Source organism: Physeter macrocephalus, chromosome 6 (genome assembly GCF_002837175.3).
Source record: "Physeter macrocephalus isolate SW-GA chromosome 6, ASM283717v5, whole genome shotgun sequence".
NCBI classification, from domain to species: domain Eukaryota; kingdom Metazoa; phylum Chordata; class Mammalia; order Artiodactyla; family Physeteridae; genus Physeter; species Physeter macrocephalus.
Window position 1 is genome coordinate 74,053,188 of NC_041219.1, and position 23,938 is coordinate 74,077,125.

Genomic DNA, 23,938 nt, shown 5'->3' on the forward strand with positions numbered 1-23,938 from the left:
TATCTGAAGAAAACAAAAACACTAATTTGAAAAGATATATAAACCCCATTTCACTGCAGCATTATTTACCATAGCCAAGATATGGAAACAACCTAAGTGTCCATTGATAGATGAACAGATAAAGAAACTGTGGAATATACCACATAAAGTGGAATATTATCAAAACAAAATATTAATGAATATATATCAATAGGATATTATTCAGCCATAAAAAAGAAAGGAAATCTTTCATTTGTGACAACATGAATGGACCTTAAGGGCCTTATGCTAAGTGACATAAGTCAGACAGAAAAGGACAAATGCCATATGATGTCGCTTATATGTGGACTCTTTAAAAAAAAAAAAGCTCACAGATAGGGAGAACAGATTGGTAGTTGCAAGAGGTGGGGGGTAGGAGGTGGAAGAAATGTGTGAACTTTTTTAGTTTCAATAAACTGAATTTTTAAAATTTTTAAACTCTAATACTAACTTCTTAAATATCCAGCATGTACCGGTAGAGCTTTCCAAATCCTCACACAAGTATAGCATCATTTCCTACCCCCAAAGGACCACTGAGGATCAGAAGACAAGTATTAGTAGTACTCCCAGTTTAAAGATGGGGAACTGAATTCAGAGATTAAATGATTTGTCCAAGTTCTCAACCTCTTCAGGGTAGACTAGAATTCAAATCTAAGCACTTAAACAGCTCTTTCCAAAATCCATATTGCCTTTAAAAACTCATTATCAAACATCTTTTTATTCAATGGTTTGACTTCAACCTTGAAATTAAATATGAGTTCTAGACAGTCATTTCGTAACCAACCAGTTTGTTCAATAGTTCAAGATGGACCCAAGTTTTAAATATTTAAGATATGACCAAAAAAAAAAAAAAAAGTTGAAGACACTGACTCTTAAGAGTTAGAAAAATTTACTGTGTGTTTTCTACATATTACATAAAGATCTAAATATTACATACATTTCAAATATTACATATTAATTAGGAATTATAATTCAAATCTAACTCTGGCACAGTAAATATTTGTTTTACAGAAGGAATTTTTAATTAAAAGCATTTTAGTTACAAAATTTTCCAATTGTGATATCAGAATTAATAATTTTTCAATTTTAAAATTTGTGTTTTAAATCCTGCTTATATTACAGCCTGCTTGGTACACATCTCCATCATAATAATTAATTCTTGTACACTGTGTACACAGAAGGTGCCACAATCATTCCATACAGTGGATAAGCTACTTGTATCTAAACAAAAGCTATTGAAACTAAAGCAAATATGTTCACAATCAAATTTACTGTGAGAAGAGGTTCAAATCATATACCTTCATGGATGAGATTCATTTATCAAAGCAGGTTTATTCATATACTTATGAATAGTGTACACATTTTGAAAAAGTTTGTTTCCTAAGCTCCTCTCCCTTTTTTATTTTGCATCAACATTACAATAAAATGCTGCCTTCCCTTTCTGACCCTTCACCACGACCATCACCCATGATATCCTCAGAATGCTTTCCTTCAGGAGCTGATGCTAAAGAAAAGTTTAGACCAGACCAGACTAACGAGGCTTTACTGTGGCATGTAAAGTACTTAGACAATTCTACTTTTCATCAGGCAGTAGGCTCTGCCTGAAACAGTGTTAGTATAAAGCCCAAAACTAGTAAACTGGAAAGAGAATAGCCTTATATAAGTACCAAAAATAATAAAGGGCATCATATTTTAAAATCTGATATAAGGACATAGGAAACATGGCTTGTCAAGGTCACGGGGTGATCCTATCTGGCTACAACGGACACGTGTTGTCTTTGCCTTTCCAGCATCCACTGCCTTCCTTCTGGCAACTGAGCCCTGAAAGAATGGAGAAGGGCTCTTCTTCTTTGACTCAGAGCATGATGACGTCACCTCTGTCATCAGAGCATCCCCTCCTCTGGCCACAGTGTTTGGCTGAAGATGAGACTATGAGCCTAGTCACTGCAACAGTGATGACTGCAGCACTTTTAGAGTTTGAGGAAATGAGGCACTCTCTATTCGGCTCTGGGTATAAGAGGATGGGGATACGCTAAGGCTGAAGCTGCTAGCAGCCATGCTGCCACCAAAGGCGGAAGGCCTGCCTGAGGATGGGACTAATATTGATGACAAAACAGAATCAGGGATAAAGAGAGAGAGTCTATAACAATGTTATGCATAGACTTTTCAGCTACCTCAACCAGAAAGTTCTCTTCTTTGCTGACAATTGTTCTAATTGGGTTTTCTGTTTCTTGCAACCAAAAAAATCCTGACTAATAAAGTGTCTTCAGATTGACTAATTCACTGTCGTAACAAGGAATGTGGCACTTCTCTCTCATGCATTAGTAGTTAGTGCAATATGACTACAAATAACAAACTGGCATAAACTGCACCATAAGGAATTTATATAAACTGAAAGGAAATAGCTTCTCATAGAGAAATTTTCTAACAAGAGTTTGCAAAGAAAGTTTTTTTAAGTGTTTTTTAATGCTTTAATTTTTAAGAGTTCTTCAATAGTTTGTGTGCATATATACGCTAAGATTTAGAAAATAGTAAAATCTCCTTTTATGGCATAACCAAAAGAAGGCTACAGCCTGGATAATTTTTGTTCATTAGGTATATCTAAGAGGCAGGAGTAAGATACACTCTCTATGCCTTTCATATCCCTATGATTTTGTCTAAAATTCATTAGCATTCTAAAGAGAAGTAACCATTATCGTTTGATCAGTCACTGTTTAAAATTTGACAAGACTGTCCTAGACCAATTTGTTTATTTGTCAACTGATTCATTATCCAAGTTAGATAAATGTTTTTGCTAATCCCTCTAACAGTCACTGAAGTTTAGTAGGAATTCTTGGCCAATAGGAAACTTGTGCAAAACATCCATTCTAATGGCTCCAAAGCAAACATTTGTTTTGTCTCAATAAATAAAACAAAACTGTTTCCTTTTACCACTATGTTCCAGTAGGGAAGAAATGTTAGCAACTGAAATAACATGTTGCCTTTAAAATTTAACAAGACTTGAAAATTCTAGTCAAGGAAGATATGGTATATATATATATATATATATATATATATATATATATATATATATATATATGCCAAGCAATTCTAAGGTTATTACTAATGCTGATACACTTTAGGTGTTTGCATTACATCAAAAAGATAGCATGCATCAAACCACTAAGAAAAGATAATTGTAAGTGCCTGCACTTTAGTAGTATGCATTATCAAAGTAAGGAAGGGGAAAAAAAAACGGTCCAAAACCAAAATAAACAATAGATAAGGCGGAGTGCCTTTGAATAGCCTACTAAACAAATACCAGCTGAAAAACTGGTTTACTGCAAATTTTTATAAACATAATACAGCAGAACTTTTAAATCAATGCAATATGAACTTGGCCAAGCCTCCAAAGAGACTCCTGCTGATTTTTCAAATATAATAATAATAATAGTAGTAATAATAATAATAATGGTTTCCACCTATTTAACACTTAGGTGCCTAATTCTAAGGGCCTGATGCTTACTAAGTGTTTTACATATTTTAACTGTCATTAGTCATCATGGCAATACTATAAACCAGGCAATAATCCCACCTTACAGATAAGGAAATTGAGGTTCTCAATATTAAGTAACTTCCAAAGATCATACCATGAGAAGGAGTAAAGCCGTAATTTGAAACCAGGTTTGTCTGAATCAAACACTCATCCTCTTAACCATTATGCTAAAACGTTATTCATTTGTTCAGTATATTTCTTGAATACCTATTATGTGACAGACACTGTGCAAGATATTGGGGACATAATTGTACACAACACAGTTGCTGCCCTTACAGAGTTTAAAGTCTAGTGGGAGAAACATACATAATCCAATAATCTTATAAACAGAAGTACAATTAAAACTACAACTGGGATAAATTTTCTGAAGGAAATGAATATGGTGCTATATGAGCATATATGTAGCAAAGGGAGCTCACACAGTCTGGGAGATCAGGAAAAGCTCACTGCAGAAGTGTCACAGAGGAATCTAAAATATGGCACACATGAACCTATCTACAAAACAGAAACAGACTCACAGACATAGAGAACAGACCTGTGGTTGCCAAGGGGAGGGGGGTGGGGGAGGGAAGGACTGGGAGTGTGGGATGAGCAGATGTAAACTAGTATATAGAGAATGGATAGAAAACAAGGTCCTACTGTATAGCACAGGGAACTATATTCAATATCCTGTGATAAACCATGATGGAAAAGAATATGAAAAAAAGAATGTCTGTATGTGGATAACTGAGTCGCTTTGCTGTGCAGCAGAGATTGCCACAACATTGTAAATCAACTCTACTTCAATAGAAAATAAAATAAAATAAAAAAGAAGCATCACAGAGCTGAAATCTGAATGATAAACAGGCATTAATTAGGTGAAAGGCATAGGGGGTTAAGAGGGAAACCAATCGAAAGAGGAAACAAACATGTGAAAAGGCCCTATGGTAAGAGGAAGCTCAGAATGTTTGTGCAGCTAAAAAGGGTAAGTAAGGCCTTATGCCTGAAACAGAGCCAGAGGATGGAAATATGGTACAAGACAAGGCTTGTACCTCTTCCCAGAACCATGGAAAGCCTGAAGTCATAGTGGGCTTAATGACATTCTAACGAACTGTAAGCAAATGAAGGGGAAACTTCTTTCAAGTCTATATGTTCCATTTTTTAAAATAATAAAGCAACAATTGAATATATATATATATATATATATATATATATATATTTTTTTTTTTTTTTTTTTTTTTTTTTTCAATAGAAAATAAAATAAAATAAAAAAGAAGCATCACAGAGCTGAAATCTGAATGATAAACAGGCATTAATTAGGTGAAAGGCATAGGGGGTTAAGAGGGAAACCAATCGAAAGAGGAAACAAACATGTGAAAAGGCCCTATGGTAAGAGGAAGCTCAGAATGTTTGTGCAGCTAAAAAGGGTAAGTAAGGCCTTATGCCTGAAACAGAGCCAGAGGATGGAAATATGGTACAAGACAAGGCTTGTACCTCTTCCCAGAACCATGGAAAGCCTGAAGTCATAGTGGGCTTAATGACATTCTAACGAACTGTAAGCAAATGAAGGGGAAACTTCTTTCAAGTCTATATGTTCCATTTTTAAAAATAATAAAGCAACAATGAATATATATATATATATATATATATATATATATTTTTTTTTTTTTTTTTTTTTTTTTTTTTTGCGGTACGCGGGCCTCTCACTGTTGTGGCCTCTCCCGTTGCGGAGCACAGGCTCCGGACGCGCAGGCTCAGCGGCCATGGCTCACGGGCCCAGCCGCTCCGCGGCATGTGGGATCCTCCCGGACCGGGGCACGAACCCGTATCCCCTGCATCGGCAGGCGGACTCTCAACCACTGCGCTACCAGGGAAGCCCAACAATGAATATTTTAATTCATAAATCTTTTGGGGTCTAAAGGCAAACACTAAACAAAGATACTGCCCCTTCAATGATTCTGATGACAAGCTACTCTTCATTCCCAACTCCACCTGCTGGATTCAGGCTGCCTTCATGTATCACCTGATTCCTCCCATGCCTGCCATTTGCAGCCTTCTTCTATTTCTCTTTACCACCGTCTGATCTTCCTAGAGCAAAACCTGATTATTTCATTCTTCCACTTAACAATCCATCAATGGCCTCACACTGCCTAATTGGGAATACATGATCTGGTCCTTGTCTGCCCATCTAGTTTCATCTTCTGTTCGAATACAGCAGAGCCAGGATTTGAGGTGGTCCAGAGAAGAGGTTCATTTCTTGATATTCTATTATTCCTGAAGTACTGGCCTCATCCGCATGGTTCAAGGTGGCTTCTTCCCTGCCACATTACAAATAGTTGAATGGGGACTGGCTAGGGAGGAAAGGAAGGAGAGTAAACCTCTCCTTTAAGAACCTAGCCACAAATTATAGTCTGAGGCCACATCTGGCTACAAAGGAGGCTAGGGAACATGGTCTTTATTCTCAGCATCCACAAACTCAAGTACTTCTATTAGTATGGAAGAGGGAAAAATTAATTTGGGGGAATAACTAGCAATCTGTGATACAGAAATAAAAATTAATATGTATTTTTTGCTAAATTAAATACAGTTCAAACTAAATGATTCAGTTGATATTAATTCTTTGAGTTTATTATAACTTCTATTTTGAAAAAAAATGTGCAATACGAATGTTGATCTACTCTTTAGAAAATGTTAATGGTATAAATTTATGGATAGCTTCTTGCCAAAGTAATTACTGCCTCTCAAAACTTGTACATGTCAGTTTACTTAAACAATTCTTTATTCAGATTCTCCAATGATTAACAAAGTGTTTTTCTACTTGCAATTTGATAATTTTTAAGAGCCAGTTCTGAGAGATTCTTTAGCAGCCAAGACTTCAGAAATAAGTACTTGGTTTCATCCTGACAGATACAATGAGTTCATTTGTACTGACCAGGAAAGGAGGCTCATTCTTGACATGGATTTAGAATTGGAACTCAATTACTAAATCATGTCCTGCCAGGTAAATAGGGAAGAAAGGTAAATAAAGGCCCTTTATCATTTGTTATTAATCCTAGCAATGGATTAATTTAGTAAAGTTTTAGATAACTAACACTTTCATCAACGAGTCTTGATTTGATTTAAAATGTCATAGTATTTACCATTCCTAGCCACAAGTAGAGTCCTCAATACAACAAAATTCCATCCTTTACCTTCCCTGCCTATTTTAACAAACCAAGACTGAAATTACCCTCTTTGAAAACATGGCTGAAACCAAAAATCTACTTGAAATGCAAATGTTTTAAGTAGTTATGTCCCTGATACTAGCAATGACCTTGAACACTTTAGCCAAACACAAGTAACTAGTCCTTAAATCATTAACTTACTTTGGATTCCTAACGTTAACAGTGTTTGGTGATTTGGGTGAGATTTTTTAAGTCACTGTCTTTACTTGGTATGATACACTTCAAAAGGATTAATCTGGATGTTATAGAAATGAAGCAAAACTCTGATAACATTTTGTATCTTTCATCTCAAAATTATTTCTAGAGATATTATATTTTTAAACATCTATCATAGTGGATGTTAGAACTAGAGGAAATAGAATGACCTTGTTTTGCTTTTTAAAATTATTTTGTAATTTTTACATATCTATATTTTTCACTTTATTTCTCTGTCCTATATGCAAATATGCTCTCAGAGAAGTTCTCATCTGTACATTTCTACCAGTGAGGATTCCAAGAATAAGAGTGCAACACCGGAGAATTTCAAGTTCTTAAAGAGAATGGCCAAACATGTCTTTTAGAATAAGACTGAGGCAAAGCACATTAAAACAGACTTAGTCTAACAGAAAGAATATAAAGTAATGAAAAACAAAAATACCGTTCATTTGTTCTCCTCAGCCTATATTTAAATGCCTATCCCTTTCCAGACACTTACTCCTAAATTTCAAAAATAAAAATTACAAGTTGTTGTATGCCCTCTTCTATTTTTCTAAAGTTCTATAAATTCCCCAATTACTTTCTGATTCCAAATTAGCAAATTATTTCCAACTAAACTTTTCTGCTGATAGCTGTTAAAGTATAAAATATTTTCCTGGACGTATTATATATTATCCACTAAGAGAAAGGGCTGATCAAAATTAAGAAATGGTCTCACAAAATGCTTACAAATTCAACTCTTTACACACATTAAAAACAAAATTGAACTTCCATAAATATTAACTTTAATGTGCCTATTAACATACAAATCATTAAATAAGGCTATATACATTACTTTTTCCAGGCTGTAAGTTTTATCACATGTTGGACTAGGTAGGTGCAGAGATATGACCCAAGAGATTATAAAAGTACCTGTTATAGCAAGATTTAATGGCACTATAAATCCAGTGACAACCTTCATCCATTTTAAAAGAATTACCCAGATGAATTCTCAAAATATTTAATAAGAACAATTACACTGACTTTACAATTACACTGACTTTTTTCCAGAAAGGGACTGATATTAACAGCTACTTAAAGATTTGGGAACATGCATATCTTAATTCAACAAATATTCATTCAATAAATATTTACGGAGTCAAGCACTTGAGATGCTCAGTGACAAAACAAAAGATCTCTGCCTTCAAAGAGCTTACATTCTACCAGTGTAAAGAGATGATAATGAACACAATAAATAGTAAATTATACTGTATGTAATAAGATGGTATGTAAAAAAAAGGTAAAGCAGGGTAAGGAGAACAGGAAAGGCTGAGGCAAAATGTTAAATACGTTACTATATGACCCAGCAATTCCCCTGCTTAGGTATATACCCAAAGGAATTAAGAACATATGTCCACATAGAACCTTGCACACAAATATTCATCACAGCATCTTTCATAATAGTCAAAAAATAGAAACAACACAAATGATAATCAGCTGATGAATTGCGATGAAACACAATGTGCTGTATTCTTACAATGGGATATTATTCAGCAATAAAAAGGAATGGAGTACTGATACATGTTACAATGTGGATGATCCTTGGAAACATCATGCTTAGTAAAATAAGCCGGACACAAAAGGACCAATGTTGTATGATTCCACGTATACGAGGACCCTAGAAGAGGTAAATTCATGGACAGAAACTAGACTAGGGATTACGGTGGATGGTGGGGGAGATGACGGGGAGTTATTGTCAAAAGGATAAAGAGTTTGTTTGGGATGATGAAAAAGTTTTGAAAATGGGTAATGGTGATGGTTGCTCAATATTGTGAGTGCACTTAACGCCACTGAATTTTACACTTAAAAATGAGTAAGATGGTGCAGTTTATGTTATGTATATTACCATAATTTATTTTAAAAGGTGCTTAGAAGTTACTATTAAATTACCTACTAAGCGTTAACACCTCAGCTCATGCCCAGGTCCTCTGTGCTTTCCTTCTGCTCTACCACAATGGCCCAGAAGCAGGCAAAACTCGAGCCCTGCTCACAGTGATCTCCCTGGTAGTCAGATCTGGCCTCGCGACTTTCTTTTATGGACATAAGTGAATAATCCAAGAGGCGCAAAATTCTATCACTCTGTATTTTCAATGTTAAGAAGTGCGATACTGGGCTTCCCTGGTGGCACAGTGGTTGAGAATATATCTGCCAATGCAGGGGACATGGGTTCGAGCCCTGGTCTGGGAAGAGCCCACATTCCGCGGAGCGGCTGGGCCCGTGAGCCACAGCTACTGAGCCTGCGCTCCGCAACGGGAGGCCACGACAGTGAGAGGTCCGCGCACCGCGATGAAGAGTGGCCCCCGCTCGCCGCAACTAGAGAAAGCCCTCGCACAGAAACGAAGACCCAACACAGCCAGAAATAAATAAATAAATAAATAAATAAATAAATAAATAAATAAATAAATAAATAAATAAATAAATAAATAAATAAATAAATAAATAAATAAATAAATAAATAAATAAATAAATAAATAAATAAATAAATAAATAAATAAATAAATAAATAAATAAATAAATAAATAAATAAATAAATAAATAAATAAATAAATAAATAAATAAATAAATAAATAAATAAATAAATAAATAAATAAATAAATAAATAAATAAATAAATAAATAAATAAATAAATAAATAAATAAATAAATAAATAAATAAATAAATAAATAAATAAAATTTTTTAAAAAAAGAAGAAAGAGAGTATAGGAATTGCTGTATCCTAGTCATGTAAATGGCAGGACCCAGAGAGAAGGTTCTGCTACTGAGATGCCCACAGCAGCACTGGGTTTCTGCCTTTCTTAATGCTCAGTTGTTGAGCTCATCATTCAATTTCTTGGAGCTCCTCCAGTATCTTTATACTAATAAATTTCCTTCTTTCCTTAAGCTGGCCAAAGATGGTTTCTGTTCCTTACAAACAATGGAACCCTAGTTCTAATATTCAACTCTTAAGCTTTATCCATATGGGCAAAGGGATATGCAAATGTCCTTTGCTTTCCAAATCTCTGGAGCTTTTGTGACAACACAGTAAGAACTGGGATAGCAAAGGATACCTATAGATTGTTTTTCAAGAGTTCCAAGACAATTCAATACAAGGCTTGCAAATAATTTAACTAAATGTGAGTTGGAGAGCACTTTATTCTCTGAAATTTTTACAAATAATACTTCTATTTGCTGCTAGAAAGTTAATCAAGAATTTTTTAATCCAGTTTCTTTTTGCTGGGTTTTTGTTTGTTTGTTTGAGCTCTTATATTTAGCTCTGCTGATCCATAAATTCCTTACACAATTTGCAGAATCCTCTTTAAACAGGAGATATACGGACAGTAGTAGTGTCTGCTCCTAGTGGCTATTTCATAATCAGTCATTACCACAAGGTCTTGGAGAGCTAGATATTATGATATCTATTTCATAATTAGTCATTACCACAAGGTCTTGGAGAGCTAGATATCTAGGAATTAATTAAAAACCTAAAAGTTTTTTCTAATACTCCACTGAGGAATTTTTTTGGATAACTAACATATAAAAGTCCAGCATTTTGTAATTTTCACAGAGATTTTTATGATGACATTTTAACAATGACTCAAACACTTTAATAGATACAACCTCAGTAACACATGCTTGAATTCTAAGAATTTAGATACGAATATAGATTATGCTTTGTTTACTTCCTAAGTCTTTCCCGGCATTCATGGGACTCTATCTATGGCCTCTATCGCTTGTTAAACACCAAAAGGAAATGAGGGCATGGTGTACTCCACACATACCAGAAGGGTATTCTATGCCAAGTGGGGGAGAGAGAGAGCGCGCGCGCGAGAGAGAGAGAGTGTGTGTCTGTGTGTGTGTGTGTGTGTGTGTGTGTGTGTGTGTTGAATAGTCACAGGCACTATGAGATAAAAAAATTTAGAACTATTTTATTACAGATGGAAAGTTGTCCTTAATGCCAAAGCTTCCAGGGATCTAGAAGACTATTGAAGCTCACGACTAATGAAGAAAAACTACGAAACACTGGGGCTAAGGAAAAATAAAGGGGAAAAGAGTGAAAATAGAATATGCAAAGGAGCTGGAAACATTGTAAAATTCCCCCCCCAAAATTGCCAAGTTTCTGGGCTTTATATCCTGCCCTCTTTATCTCTGGTCTCAGTAAACTCAGCACACATGACAAGGATTGAAGGCAGTCCAAATAAACTCAGAGGGTCTGAATCAAACTTAAAGCTCTCACATTTGCTAAATAAGCATAAAATATGTTTTTTGATTATTTCTTCTATCTTTGCATATCTCAATAATATCAAATTGTTTGCTTCCTTTTTTGGAGCTATTAAAGTGAACAATAAAACTTCACCAATTTTTTTAATAAAAGAAAAAAGTACCAAGAATATATGATCAAATTATGGGTATAGATTTGAGACAAATATCCATCTTAATGATCCTCCAAAGTTCAGCTACATACCACCTCCTCCTTGAAGTCCTCCTCAGGTCATACCAGCCAGAGAAAGAATCCTCTTCTGTTTCCCTATGAATACTGTTTTTAATCATCTTTATTTGAAAAGAATTGCTTTATGTTGCAGTTATTCAATACCAATCTTATCTCCATTACTAAATAATGACTACATTGATTTCAAAAATATTTATTAAATGCCTACCATTTACCAGGAATCGTATGAGGTGCTGAGCATACAAGGATTATAAAGTCAGAGTCAGTTCCATTTTTTTCTGAATAAACTGATAATTTATTCTTAATTCAGGGTTGGAGTTCTATAGGTTTGTGTCAGAATAAACTATAAAATAGCATTATTAACCAATCATTGATTTAAATTTTGAGAGGGCTAATCCATCCATTTCAAAGATATTCAATAAAAACACTTAAATGAATGATTTCAATCACACACACACACATCCCTCACAAATTAACGCCTATAGAACACACACACACAGATCCCTCACAAACTAACGCCTACAGAAATTGACAGACAATAAAAGTTCCATAATGGGTACTAAGATTATTAAAATGAACAAGTCGGCCATGCTGAAGGGCATACTCCTTACATGTGTAAACAGACTTCTAAAATAAAATAGGCTATATATTTACTGCACAAGTTAAATCAACCATTCATAAAGGCTCAGCATTACTGGCCAAACATTTTTCCATAATACATTTTAAAATACCAACAATAAATAACTAGGAACAAAAATTTTTTATGGTAAACATATGACCATCTATTACAGCAACATGCAGCCTCCTTGTTGGTGGTTTTCTTCCACTGACCATGATCAGGAAAATGCTTTATTTATGCTTTTTAAAATAAACATTGTTGATGAACGGTAATAAGAAATTGAAGAATCCTTCAAAACATCACTTTCATTTAGTTAACTTTCCTGACTATAATAGCAATAGATGTCTAACTAAAGAAACATATATAGAATCTGGGAAATATAGGAGACGTGAAAATAAAAATCACGCACCCATTCACCATGCAGCGTCACCACTGTTAACATGCTGCTGTATTCTCTTTCACTATTCTCCATGAATCTTATTTTCTATATTATTAAATTAGAATTATGGTTTTCTAAAAGCATATATTAAAAACGTACCCATCTAAATCTGCATGAGAGTAGAAAGATAACCACTGTGCATTTGAAAGGCACAATTTTACTCATTAAATAAATGAATGAATGACCATTAAAGTTTCACTTCTCTGATTAGAATCTGGTGATCTATTACCAAGCTCTGATGTAAAAAAAGGAGTAAAATTCAATCTATTGTTATGCTAGAAATTTGTCATAGAAGCCCACTGTTACTTCCTTTGTATTTATATATGAAGACACACCTTGTGCCCTTGTGCCTGGAATTTAAGTTTAAAAGTTTGAATTTAACTTTAAAGTTTTAAAGTAATCTGTCTATATTCTGTAAGTTATATACACGCTCGCTATCTACACAAGAACAGTTCCAAAGGGGAAACGTGACTGTGAAAAGTGCTACCTACACAAAATAAACTTTTTAAGCAAAAAAGCTCTGTTAAATCTAGAATGAGGCCAAGCAATTGCTTCTGAATTCTCTTTCTATCAAAGTCAAGGATCAGGGGTACTTAAGGAAGGATGGTTGTTTACCTGACTGAGCTCTCCACCAGAGAGGGTCTAAAAGCTGCAGTGTTGTTTATGGAATGACTTAAGTTTAAGAAATGGTGGACCTTTCAGCTTAAAATAGACCTTATGTTCACCACTTCAGAAACTGTCTTTGTACAGTTTAAAGTTCCATAACATGACACTATTAACCCTTAGACTTTCCAGAACAACTCAATATTCAAGATTATACTGTCTTCTTCCTCCCCACTAAACACACATGCAAATATCCAATGGATTTTTAGACACTTTTATCACAGTTAACATATGCCCTAGCCAAAACAAAGCTAAGTTCATAGACCTAGTTATAGCTGTTACTTGGAGGGGTTCTGTTTAGAAGAGGCTAAAGATAAATTACAAATTATGCAAATATAAAAGTTGGCTATAACCATTCCTTGCTTCATCTACGACTCTCTACTGATCAAACAGTCCTATTAAAGGAAAGATTTTTCAAACCATGATAAGAATAGCAAAATTAAATAAGAAAAATAATAATAAATAAAATCTGTAACCATTTAAATATTAAAACTTTAAGCAGAAAAAGCATCAGGAAGGGAAATTCAAAGGACTATAATTGGTAAAAATAAAACATAAGTCTTATTCATCCATCTAAGGAATTAAGTCAGAATTATAAACTGTGTGACCCACCATCCCCCTACCTGATGTCCATTGTTGAACATGGAAACAAAGGAATTAAAAAGCTCATTGAATTGGCCAAAATCAAGTAGTAATTAAAAATAAGGGCCCTGATCTTTTCCCACTCTGGTAAAAAACTATCATGATACTTGGCAGTCACTGCACCAATGGGTGGTCACCTGAGTGTTTTCTCAGACCTTAATTAGTGGGTGCTGATTCTTAGTAGATCCCAAAAAGAAACCTCAAGTCAAAGGCAACAATCACTTAAACATATGTATACAGATGTGCATAAACACACACACACACACACACACACACACACACGCACATCATTCACTAAACTCTCAACCACATGGAGAACAGACAATGCAACAACTGTATACTTTTTATTGATTCTACTGTCCCACCCGTCCTGGGAATTCTGCCATGCTCACTCCCACTGTGTGGTACCTGACCATTGGTCAAGTTGATATACCCAAAATATGAAGTGTCAGAAGTGTCAATGACCAGGGAAGTAAATCTCAGTATAAAGACATGGAGGAAGGGGGAAGGGACAATTAACACTGCATTTGATACAAATCAAAACTACAATGAGGTAGCACCTCACAACACACACACACACACACACACACACATGCACACTTGTCATTCACTAAACTCTCAACCACATGGAGAACAGACAATGCAACAACTGTATACTTTTTATTGATTCTACTGTCCCACCCGTCCTGGGAATTCTGCCATGCTCACTCCCACTGTGTGGTACCTGACCATTGGTCAAGTTGATATACCCAAAATATGAAGTGTCAGAAGTGTCAATGACCAGGGAAGTAAATCTCAGTATAAAGACATGGAGGAAGGGGGAAGGGACAATTAACACTGCATTTGATACAAATCAAAACTACAATGAGGTAGCACCTCACACCAGTCAGAATGGCCATCATTAAAAAGTCTGAAAATAACAAATGCTGGAGAGGGTGTGGAGCAAAGGGAACCCTCCTACACTGTTGATGGGAATGTAAGTTGGTGCAGCTGCTATGGATAACAGTATGGAGCTTCCTCAGAAAACTAAAAAATAGAATTACCATATGATCCAGCAATCCTACTCCTGGGCATACAGCCAGACAAAACTCTAGTTCAAAAAGATACACACACCCCTATGTTCATAGCAGCATTCTTCACAATAGCCAAGACATGGAAACAACCTATATGTCCATCGATAGATGAATGGATAAAGAAGATGTGGTACATATATACAATGGAATATTACTCAGCCATAAAAAAAGAATGAAATAATGCCATTTGTAGCAACATGGATGCAACTAGAGATTATCATATAAGTAAAGTAAATGAGAAAGAGAAAGACAAATACCATATGATATCACTTATAAGTGGAATCTAAAATATGGCAGAAATGAACAGAAACAGACTCACAGACATAGAGAACAGACTGGTGGTTGCCAAGGGGGAGGGAGTTGGGGGAGGAATGGAGTGGGAGGTTGGGGTGAGCAGATGTAGCTTTTATACATAGAATGGATAAACAACAAGGTCCTACTGTACAGCACAGAGAACTATATTCAATATCCTGTGATAAACCACAATGGAAAAGAATAGTAAAAAAAAGAATGTATATATATGTATAACTGAAACACTTCACTGTATAGCAGAAATTAATGTAACATTGTAAATCAACTATACTTCAATTTAAAAATAAAAAGCAAAAACAAAAGCAACACTGCATCTGAAATTGTACAACATATCCCACAAGTCCTCCCTTCTCTTTTAAAAGAAAAATAAAAACCATAACCCTAAAATGTACAGTACAAAAAAAAATTATTTATTTAAAATATATTCACCATCTTCATCCAACAGGATTTAAAGTAGTTTTCCTTAAGTCAAGATAAGTGTTTCCTAAATAGATCTTTAGATGAAAAATTAAGTTAGAAAACATAAACCAGGCCCCTTTTGCACCAATACAAGCTGGGAGAACAATACTCTACCTCATTTAGCAATAACTCAGGGTTCAGAAACATCAGGTAAATCCTGGTTAAAGGAAAACTGGGGAAAAAAGGGAAATGCAAGTCTTTGCAACTGGAGCAGTCTAATTCCTCAGACTGAGATATCAAACTTAAAAGCTAGGTCACAAAGCCTACAAAAATCTTCCTACATTTCCAGTTGGAAGGGCCTCTAAAAGGGCCTACTAAACTCTAATAGAGTGAAACTGTGATTTTTTTTTCAGGTGAAAAATTCATGACCTTATTACAAAAATTCCCAAAAGCCAATAAAAACAACGTGTACCCTCCCAAACAAATTTATACACGAGATACTAAAATCAGACAAAGTTTATCTGCAGACAAATAAATATGTATGAATTACCTGTAATGCTGTAAACTCCATTCTCACTAACTACCTCCTAAGGTGAATTTGAAAAACCATCATGCAACCAAAAGCGTCAAATAGATAAAGAGCAAAGATAGAAATCAGAAACTTACAGCCTCATTTTTAGCTCTTCCGTTGAGTTTTTAATATTACAGTGGAACAAACTATGCTGGCTAAATAGATACAATGCCAGTGTCTCCAATGGAGCTCTCTGATTCACTTTAACAATTCACACAACTTTGAAGAAACTTGAGGCCCACAAAAATATAAGCATAATGTGGATTTTCCTAGCAACTCTCTAAAAAAAATGGGCTCTTTCCTTTCTGTCTCTTTCATTCACTTTTATAATACCCCAGGGGCAGGGGCATCATATACTCTTTCTCTTACTCTCCACAAAGACATGCTGACAGGAAAAGAATAAATGATATGAACAAGGTCATAATTAGCAACAGACCTTGGACAACTGACCTCCAACTATAGAAGAGCAAGGAAATTCAACTTGAAGTATGTACTCTGTGTTTGATAGAAAAGGTGTATAAATAATGAGCCTACAAAAGTATAATGAAAAACTATAATGCTGCTTTGATTTCATGGTCCTAAAACAAACTTGTAAAGTAAAATATCTACCAGTTGTCATCTAAGCTAACAAAGTAGGTGATGCTACTTTGCCTAGATAACATTTCATGTGGCATGAACATAGGCTCCTGCCAGCTTTGTAACTACTACAACTCTGAGGCCAACGTAGTTCCATGAGTTAAAGAAAAAGAATATCTAATCAGAGCACCAAGCTTCACCAGCGGCAGCATTTCCAACGATCCGTCCTCACCTTGGAATCGAGCTGCACAGAGGTCTTGTCATATTAACCTCAACAAGAATCAGTTTGTCAACAGAAAAATAATACTGCACAAACACACTCTAAGGCAACTCAACTTCCAAAACACCAGCAAGAAATGCTGAATACGAATAAATATTTTATACAACATATGCTACATTAAAGCTTCTTTTTCTCAAGACAATGTGTAACCAAAGAAACACACACTTGGCTGAGAGTCTGGAGACAGGGTTATAGTTCCAGCTTTTGGCATTAATGTCCTCTGCTTCACAGGTAAGTCACTTCATTTCTCTTCCCCTAGGTTTCTCTATCTCCAAAATGAGCAGGACAGACTCCGCAACTGCTAAAGTATGTAGTGACCAAAACACATACCTTTGCTGAATAAGACACTACAAAAACATGGCTTTTTATTTCACTAGGTTTTATACTCTATTCCTAATCCTTTTTATTATTTTGTCCACGACTGTAACTGTCGCTCACAGTCACCTAGGTAGTGACAATTACAACAGCTAACCCTTAATACAAGCGCTCATGTGCCACGTACTGTGCTAAGCACCTTATGTAACTCACTTCTTCCTCAGCACAATCCTACGAGGTAGTAACCATGAGTGAGGAAACTGAGATGCAATTATGTAACTTGCCCAGGGTCATAAGGTTCACAAGCGGAGAAGCCGGGATTTGACCCCAAGCCCTTCCTGATCAACCACCAGGTTAAACACATCTAGAGAGTCTACAGAGGGGAAGGGTGAGGTGCGGCAGAGTCCATCTGCAAAATGTTGCGGGAAGCCCAAACACTGACCTTGTACTAAGAGCTCTCCGGGAAATAAATGGCAGCTTATGATTTACAAACCCAGCACAAAAGCACCTGTCACGGCTATTTTTTTCTTCCATGCTTCAGTTTCACTTAACATTGATCTGAAAGGGATTAAGTTAAATCTACCTCCCTTCTTTCACCCATTGAGACGCACAAATAACAGAAACTGGGGAAGTTCTGGTGACGTCCACGTCCCCTGTGGGGTAGACACCACCGTCCAGGGACACTGCATGTTAAGTCATGCGCCCTGAAACCTAACAGCAGAAAAAAGTGACCAGTCCGAAGTGGAAACACCAGTTTCTCAGCCTGAAATCTCTAAGACTGGGGAGTCTAGCTACTGAGACCAGGCGGTAACAACAAAAAAATGTACGCATCAAAATACAATGCAGTCAGTGTGCGTTTAAACTGCGAGCTGGTATTCACAATCAGGACAGAGAGAAAATACTAGTAATCAAGGAAGTTCTCTTTAACCATCTAGCACACGGTTATGTTTATATATCTATTTCCCCCATTCGTAAATCAATCTCAAGAGCCCTGCACTTGGCCGAGTCCCAGGAGAAGTTGAGCATTTCAGTGGGCCAAAGCCCGGGAAGGGGAGAAAGCAGGTGTGAGTTCTAGAACCCAGGAGGCCATCGGAGCCCCCAGGCTGCCCCCGAGGTGGGGCGAGTCCCCGTTTGGCAAGGCCAAAAGGAAATTACTTCAGCGAAGTGGGACGGTGAGCTCCTCCCGCAGGGCAAAGCCACACTCCCGCTCGCCACATCGCCTGAGTTTCATGCCCAAGGCCACGGACTTTTATTGACTGGTCTTACAAACCCGGCCCTGAAGGACAAGGGCTTGAGAGCGGTAGCGAGCAAAGATGGGGAAGAGGAGGCATTTTGTTTCACCTCTAAGGGTAAAAAAAAAAATTTTTTTTAATCAAAACAACCCACGGAGAAGCCAACGAAGACTTCTTCACCGGGCCTGTCTCCGGGCTTTTTGAATCACTTCCTCCTTTTCAGATGCGTCTCTGAGTTTGAGATTATGAAGTTGCAGAGAAAGTCTTGCCTCTATGGACAGCTTCCTGCGAGCGAGCGAGACGAGCGCACGGCGCTGTCCGCGGGCGCAGAGCCTACCCTGCCTCCCGGCCGCCCCAGGCGGGAGCGGGCGCCGGGGGACGCGGCGGCGCCACGAGGGACTAGGATGGGTTCCTAGGGGCCCGAGAGCCAGCGCTCCCCAGCCCGCGCCCCGGCTTACCCCAGCGTGTTGATGAAGCCGTTGACCGAGCCCTCCGCGTACAGGGACACGATGTCCCCTATGTAGAGGAAGCTGGACATTTTATCAGTCATGCTGCTTCATGCTCCGAAGAAGACGTCCCTCCTCTTCTCTGCGCCCTCGCCGCCCTCTCCGGGGAGCTGCCGCGGCAGAGGCGGAACGGAGCGCCCGCCTGTAGCGCCCAGAGCGGCGGCGGCGGGCACGGCCCGAGGGATCGAGTGTCGGGCTCAGCCCTGCCCCGCGCCAGGGGAGCCGCCAGGAGCGGCGCTGCAGCTCCGGACACCCCGCGACGTGCGCCGCCCGGACGCCCGGAGAGCCGCAGCCGCCGCCGCCTCCCCGGCAAGTTTCCTGTTCCTTTTAGAAGTTTTCTCTCCAACACCTTTTGCTCCTCCTCCTCCCTCCTCCGCTCCCTCCTCCGCCTACCCTCCCCGCTCCGCGCCCCGCCGCAGCGGCCCCCGCAGCCCGGCCAGAGCTGGTGTTTGCAGAGCCCCTCGGTTCCCTCGGGGGAATTTTTGGACCAGGTGGTGGTGCCCATTGGGCGAAGAGGAGGAGAGGAGCTGGGGGACGAGAGGGCGGAGGCCAATCAGGCGGCGGCGGCCCGGGGCGGAGCCGGGCAGGGGCGGGGCGACCAGGGTAGGGGGTGGGGCCCGGCCACCCGGGAAGCCGTGGCGCGCGCTGACCGAACGCGCGGGGGCGCTGGAGGGGCGGCGGGATCCCCGAACCGGGAAGCGGTCGCCGGAGAGCCGCCCTGGAGAGGCTAGACTTGGGGTTCGACAGTTCCCGCCTGGGAAACCGAAGGATGGTGGGGCCTAGACCCAGTCCCTTGTCTTAAAGGGGGCGGGGAGGATTGAGAATTGGCGATGGGGCGCGCGCGCAGGACCGGAGCGGAGTGAGCCGACGATAAGCCTGGAGAAGAAAAGGAGGAGCCGGAGCGGCGTGGGTGCGTGGGGTGGATAATTTGCTGACACAGGGAGAGGAAGGAAGGTGTTGAAGCAAAGGAAAAAGTAGAACATTTTTTAAGATACACAATAAAGAAAGAAAATAAGAAGGAGAAGGAGGAGAAGGGAGGGAAGCGGGAGGGTCTGTCTCTATTTGGACTATGTAGTTTAGGTTTTGTCTCTAGTATAGGGCGTTAGTGAAACGACCCGTCAGCAGATGTCCAGGTGGACATGAGGTAAAAGTCACTTGGCCAGGCCAGCAATTTTTTTAGCCAACCATAGACGGTGAACCTTCTCTTAAGCCTCCTGCTCTCTTAATCCCGCGCCCCCTGCTCTTAACCCGGAGCCCAGGTTTAACTTTCCACTTCCGGAAGCCCGCTGTCACAGTCTCAGTGACCGTCTTGGTTTGTTTACTTTTAAAGTTTCTGACTCTTAAAGCTCCAACGTTCATAAATGAAACTGGCAGCGGGACACGTTTCCACACCTTCTCCGTTGCTTTTATAACCCTCATCGTTTTACAAGACTTTTGTCCTACCCTTCCGGAAGACCTGCAGAAGGCAGACTTGGACAGCAGTTATGACACTAGCCACCCAAAGAATTGTGACCTAAGTAATCCCCCTAGAGCAAGGTTTGCTGAAAGGTGGAGGAACCCAGGGCGTGCACAGAGGTGTATGCCAAATTGTGCAACTGACCAAAATGTAAATTTACAGTTCGAGGCTGTCTTACAGTTTGAAGATGGTTTGGGTTGAGACTTATAATCACATAATGGAATAGGAAAGAATAAGCTTAATGTTCAGACATCTGTGTTTAGAAAGCCTGCAGGATAGAGGAGAATAAAGTGTTAGACCCAGAATCCAGGAAATGCCAGCACAAAGCCTGAATGTACTGAGATAAACTGGACCCAGTCATTGTCCTACCATGCAGCTGACAGATCTCTCTTTACTTCTGGGTTCTCCTTTGGAAATGGTTACTTAGCAACTAAGAAATGCCTGTAATGTGATAGAAGCCCTCTTCTGTCTACATGATACATGATATTACTGTTGGGAGCCTCCAAGACATTGGATGAGCTATTTAAAAGCTTGAGATGGAGCGAGATGAAAACACTGAAAATGGAGGTTTCTGTTTATCCAAGAGATAAACAGATTACATTCTATGGTTTCCCATGTTGCACAGTCCTGTACGATACATCCAAATGGATGCTCCACAATTATTGGCCAAAGTCATGAATGTTTTTCTTTGTTTCCTCTAGGCACAAACTGTCAGTGAACAAGACATTACAAAACAAGTGGGTGATTGTTTATGCTAATGAACAGGTACAAACTTCAAGCCACATACCCAAGACCAATGGGTTTCTTCCTCCTCACCCCGTCCTCACCAGCCACCACCCACTGAGGTGTCCTATATAGTCTGAGGCCTGGATCAGGTCACACTGCTGCTTTAACATGGCAAAGATAGTCAGCCAACCACCAAAGGTTTAGGCTCTCCTTCCATGGCAGCCAAGCCTCCTTAAAAGCGTCTTCCCAGCCTTAGCTATTCTGGCAACTCTGCCTTTATTTGCTCAGCTCAGAAACCTTGGAATCGTTTTTGACTCCTCTCTCACACCCCACATTCAGTCCATCAGCAAATCCTGTCAGCTCTACCTTCAAAGTATAAACAACAACCTACCACCCTGGTCCATGCCTCCAGACTCCTCACTGATCTCCCCACCTCCACCTTTGCACCTTTATGATCTATTCTCAACCAAGAAGCCAGACATTTGCTCTTGAGATAGAAGTTAGAGCAAGTCTCTGCTCAAAACACTGCAACAACTTCCCATCTCAGAGTGAATTCTGAAGTCACTTCCATGGCCTGTATGGCCCTATTTAATGTGCCCCCTGAGTCGATGTATTGTAGTACGTCCGTCCAGGTACGCATGTGTGAGTGGCACTTACACATTAGTGAGCAGTGAGCAGTACACACCTGCACCACTGTTCCCAGAGCCCCCCGCTGCCCCTCTGACTTCATCTCCTGCCACTGACTTGACCTTCTTCATTCCAACCACCTTGGCCTCCTTGCTCACCCTCATATATGCCAAGCCTGCTCCCTGTTGAGGGCACTTAACTTACTGTTCCCTCTGCCTGGCGTGTTTTTCCCATGTGTACCTGCAAGTCTCAGTCCCTCTCTTGCTTCAGATCTCTGCTCTGATGTCACCCTGTCATGAGGCCTTCCCTGACGACTCTATATAAAATACTGTCAGCCCCATTTGCTATCTCCCTACTCTATTTTTCTTTTTTTTTTAAATAAATTTATTTATTTATGTTTGGCTCCATTGGGTCTTCGTTGCTGCACGCGGCTTTCTCTAGTTGCAGCGAGTTGCGGAGCGTGGGCTCTAGGCATGCAGGCTTCGGCAGTTGTGGCACGCGGGCTCAGTAGTTGTGCCTCGCGGGCTCTAGAGCACAGGCTCAATAGTTGTGGCGCATGGACTTAGTTGCTCCTCGTCATGTGGGATCTTCCCGGACCAGGGCTCGAACCCATGTTCCCTGCATTGGCAGCCAGATTCTTAACCACTGAGCCCCCAGGGAAGTCCCTCTATTTATTTTTCTTAGATTTTTTTTTATCATAGCATGTTATACATTTATTTGCTTATTTATTTGTCCTGTCTCCTCCCACTAGAATATAGGTTCCATGATGGCACAGAATTTGTGTGTTTTCATCGCTGCTTTATTCCACTCTATAAAAGAATTCTTGGCACTATCATGTGCCTATTCATAAATATATGTGAGTGAGTGGGGGGAAACAAATCACCTAGTGCAACATCTTTATGGAGTCTCGGGACCTCTGTGAAGCTTGCTTCCTCCAAGAGTAACCATACTTCAATTGGGATGCATGTTCACCCTAATCTCAGATCCCCAAACTTTCTTCATGTTCTATCATTATCTTCTCTTTGAAGCTAATCGTGGGACAGAGACCTCCCCATTTACACCTAATCCTAATTCTAACTCACTGTACACTACCCGTCAATAAGTACCATTAACCCACTGTGATTTAGCTAAATCCCACATGAGAGGAGAATGAAGGAAAAGGGAGAGTCCTGAATTTACTGAAACTAAAGCTGCAATGACTGAGAAAACCTGAAGTTACTGAATTTATCCAGAACTGGCCAGGTTAAGTTTGCCATCAGTAGAGATGGGCACTTAAAACAGATTAAATTATCAAAAAATAGTTTGGCCTCACACCATGTACAAAAATTAACTCAGAATGGACCGAAGACCTAAATATAAAACTTTTATAAGAAAACATAGAGTTAAGTGTTCATAATATTGAATTTAGCAATGGTCTCTTAAATATGACAACAAAGCCATAAGCAACAAAAAAAAGACAGATAAATTTGACTTCACCAAAGTTAAAAATTTTTGTGCTTCAAAGGACACTATAAAAAAGTGAAAATACAATATACAGAATGGGAGGAAATATTTGCAAATCATGTATCTGATAAGGAACTTGTATCTAGAATATTTTTGAAAAACTCTTACAACTCAACAATAAGAAGACAAATAACTTTTTAAATGAGTAAAGGATGTGAATAGTCATTTCTCCAAAGAAGATATACAAATGGCCAATAAGCATGCAAAAAGATGCTCAACATCATTAATCATCAAGGAAACACAAATTAATACAAAAATGAGATTTCATTTCACATCCACTGGGATGGCTACAATAAAAATAACAGATAATAACAAGTGCTGACAAAGATATGGGAAAACTGGAACCCTCTACTGCTGGTAGAAATGTAAAATTGTACAACACTTTCAAAAAGAGTTTGGCAGTCCCTGAACAAGGTGAATGTAGACTCGCCATTTGACCCAGCAATTCCATCTCTTGTATATATCCAAGAGAAATGAAAACATACGTATACAGGAAAACTTGTACAAAAATGTTCATAGTAGCTTTAGTCATAGTAGCCAATGTCCATCAACTGATGAATGGATAAATACACAGTGGAATATT

General features: G+C 38.8%; 1 protein-coding gene across 5 annotated transcripts in view; it reads right to left on the bottom strand.

Moving 5' to 3' along the window:
• ITPR2 (inositol 1,4,5-trisphosphate receptor type 2) overlaps nt 1–19,374 on the bottom strand; it is a 537,217-nt gene extending 517,843 nt beyond the window's left edge. For 3 of the 5 annotated variants that reach the window (XM_028491107.2, XM_028491108.2, XM_028491110.2), the window contains exon 1: nt 18,996–19,374. In XM_028491107.2, coding sequence (XP_028346908.1) covers nt 18,996–19,087 — 92 coding nt within the window. In that variant the 5' untranslated portion in view covers nt 19,088–19,374. The remainder of the gene's footprint in view (nt 1–18,995) is intronic. The other 2 variants (XM_024129066.3, XM_028491109.2) reach the window with 2 other exon arrangements.
• Between the last annotated feature and the right edge of the window lie 4,564 nt (nt 19,375–23,938).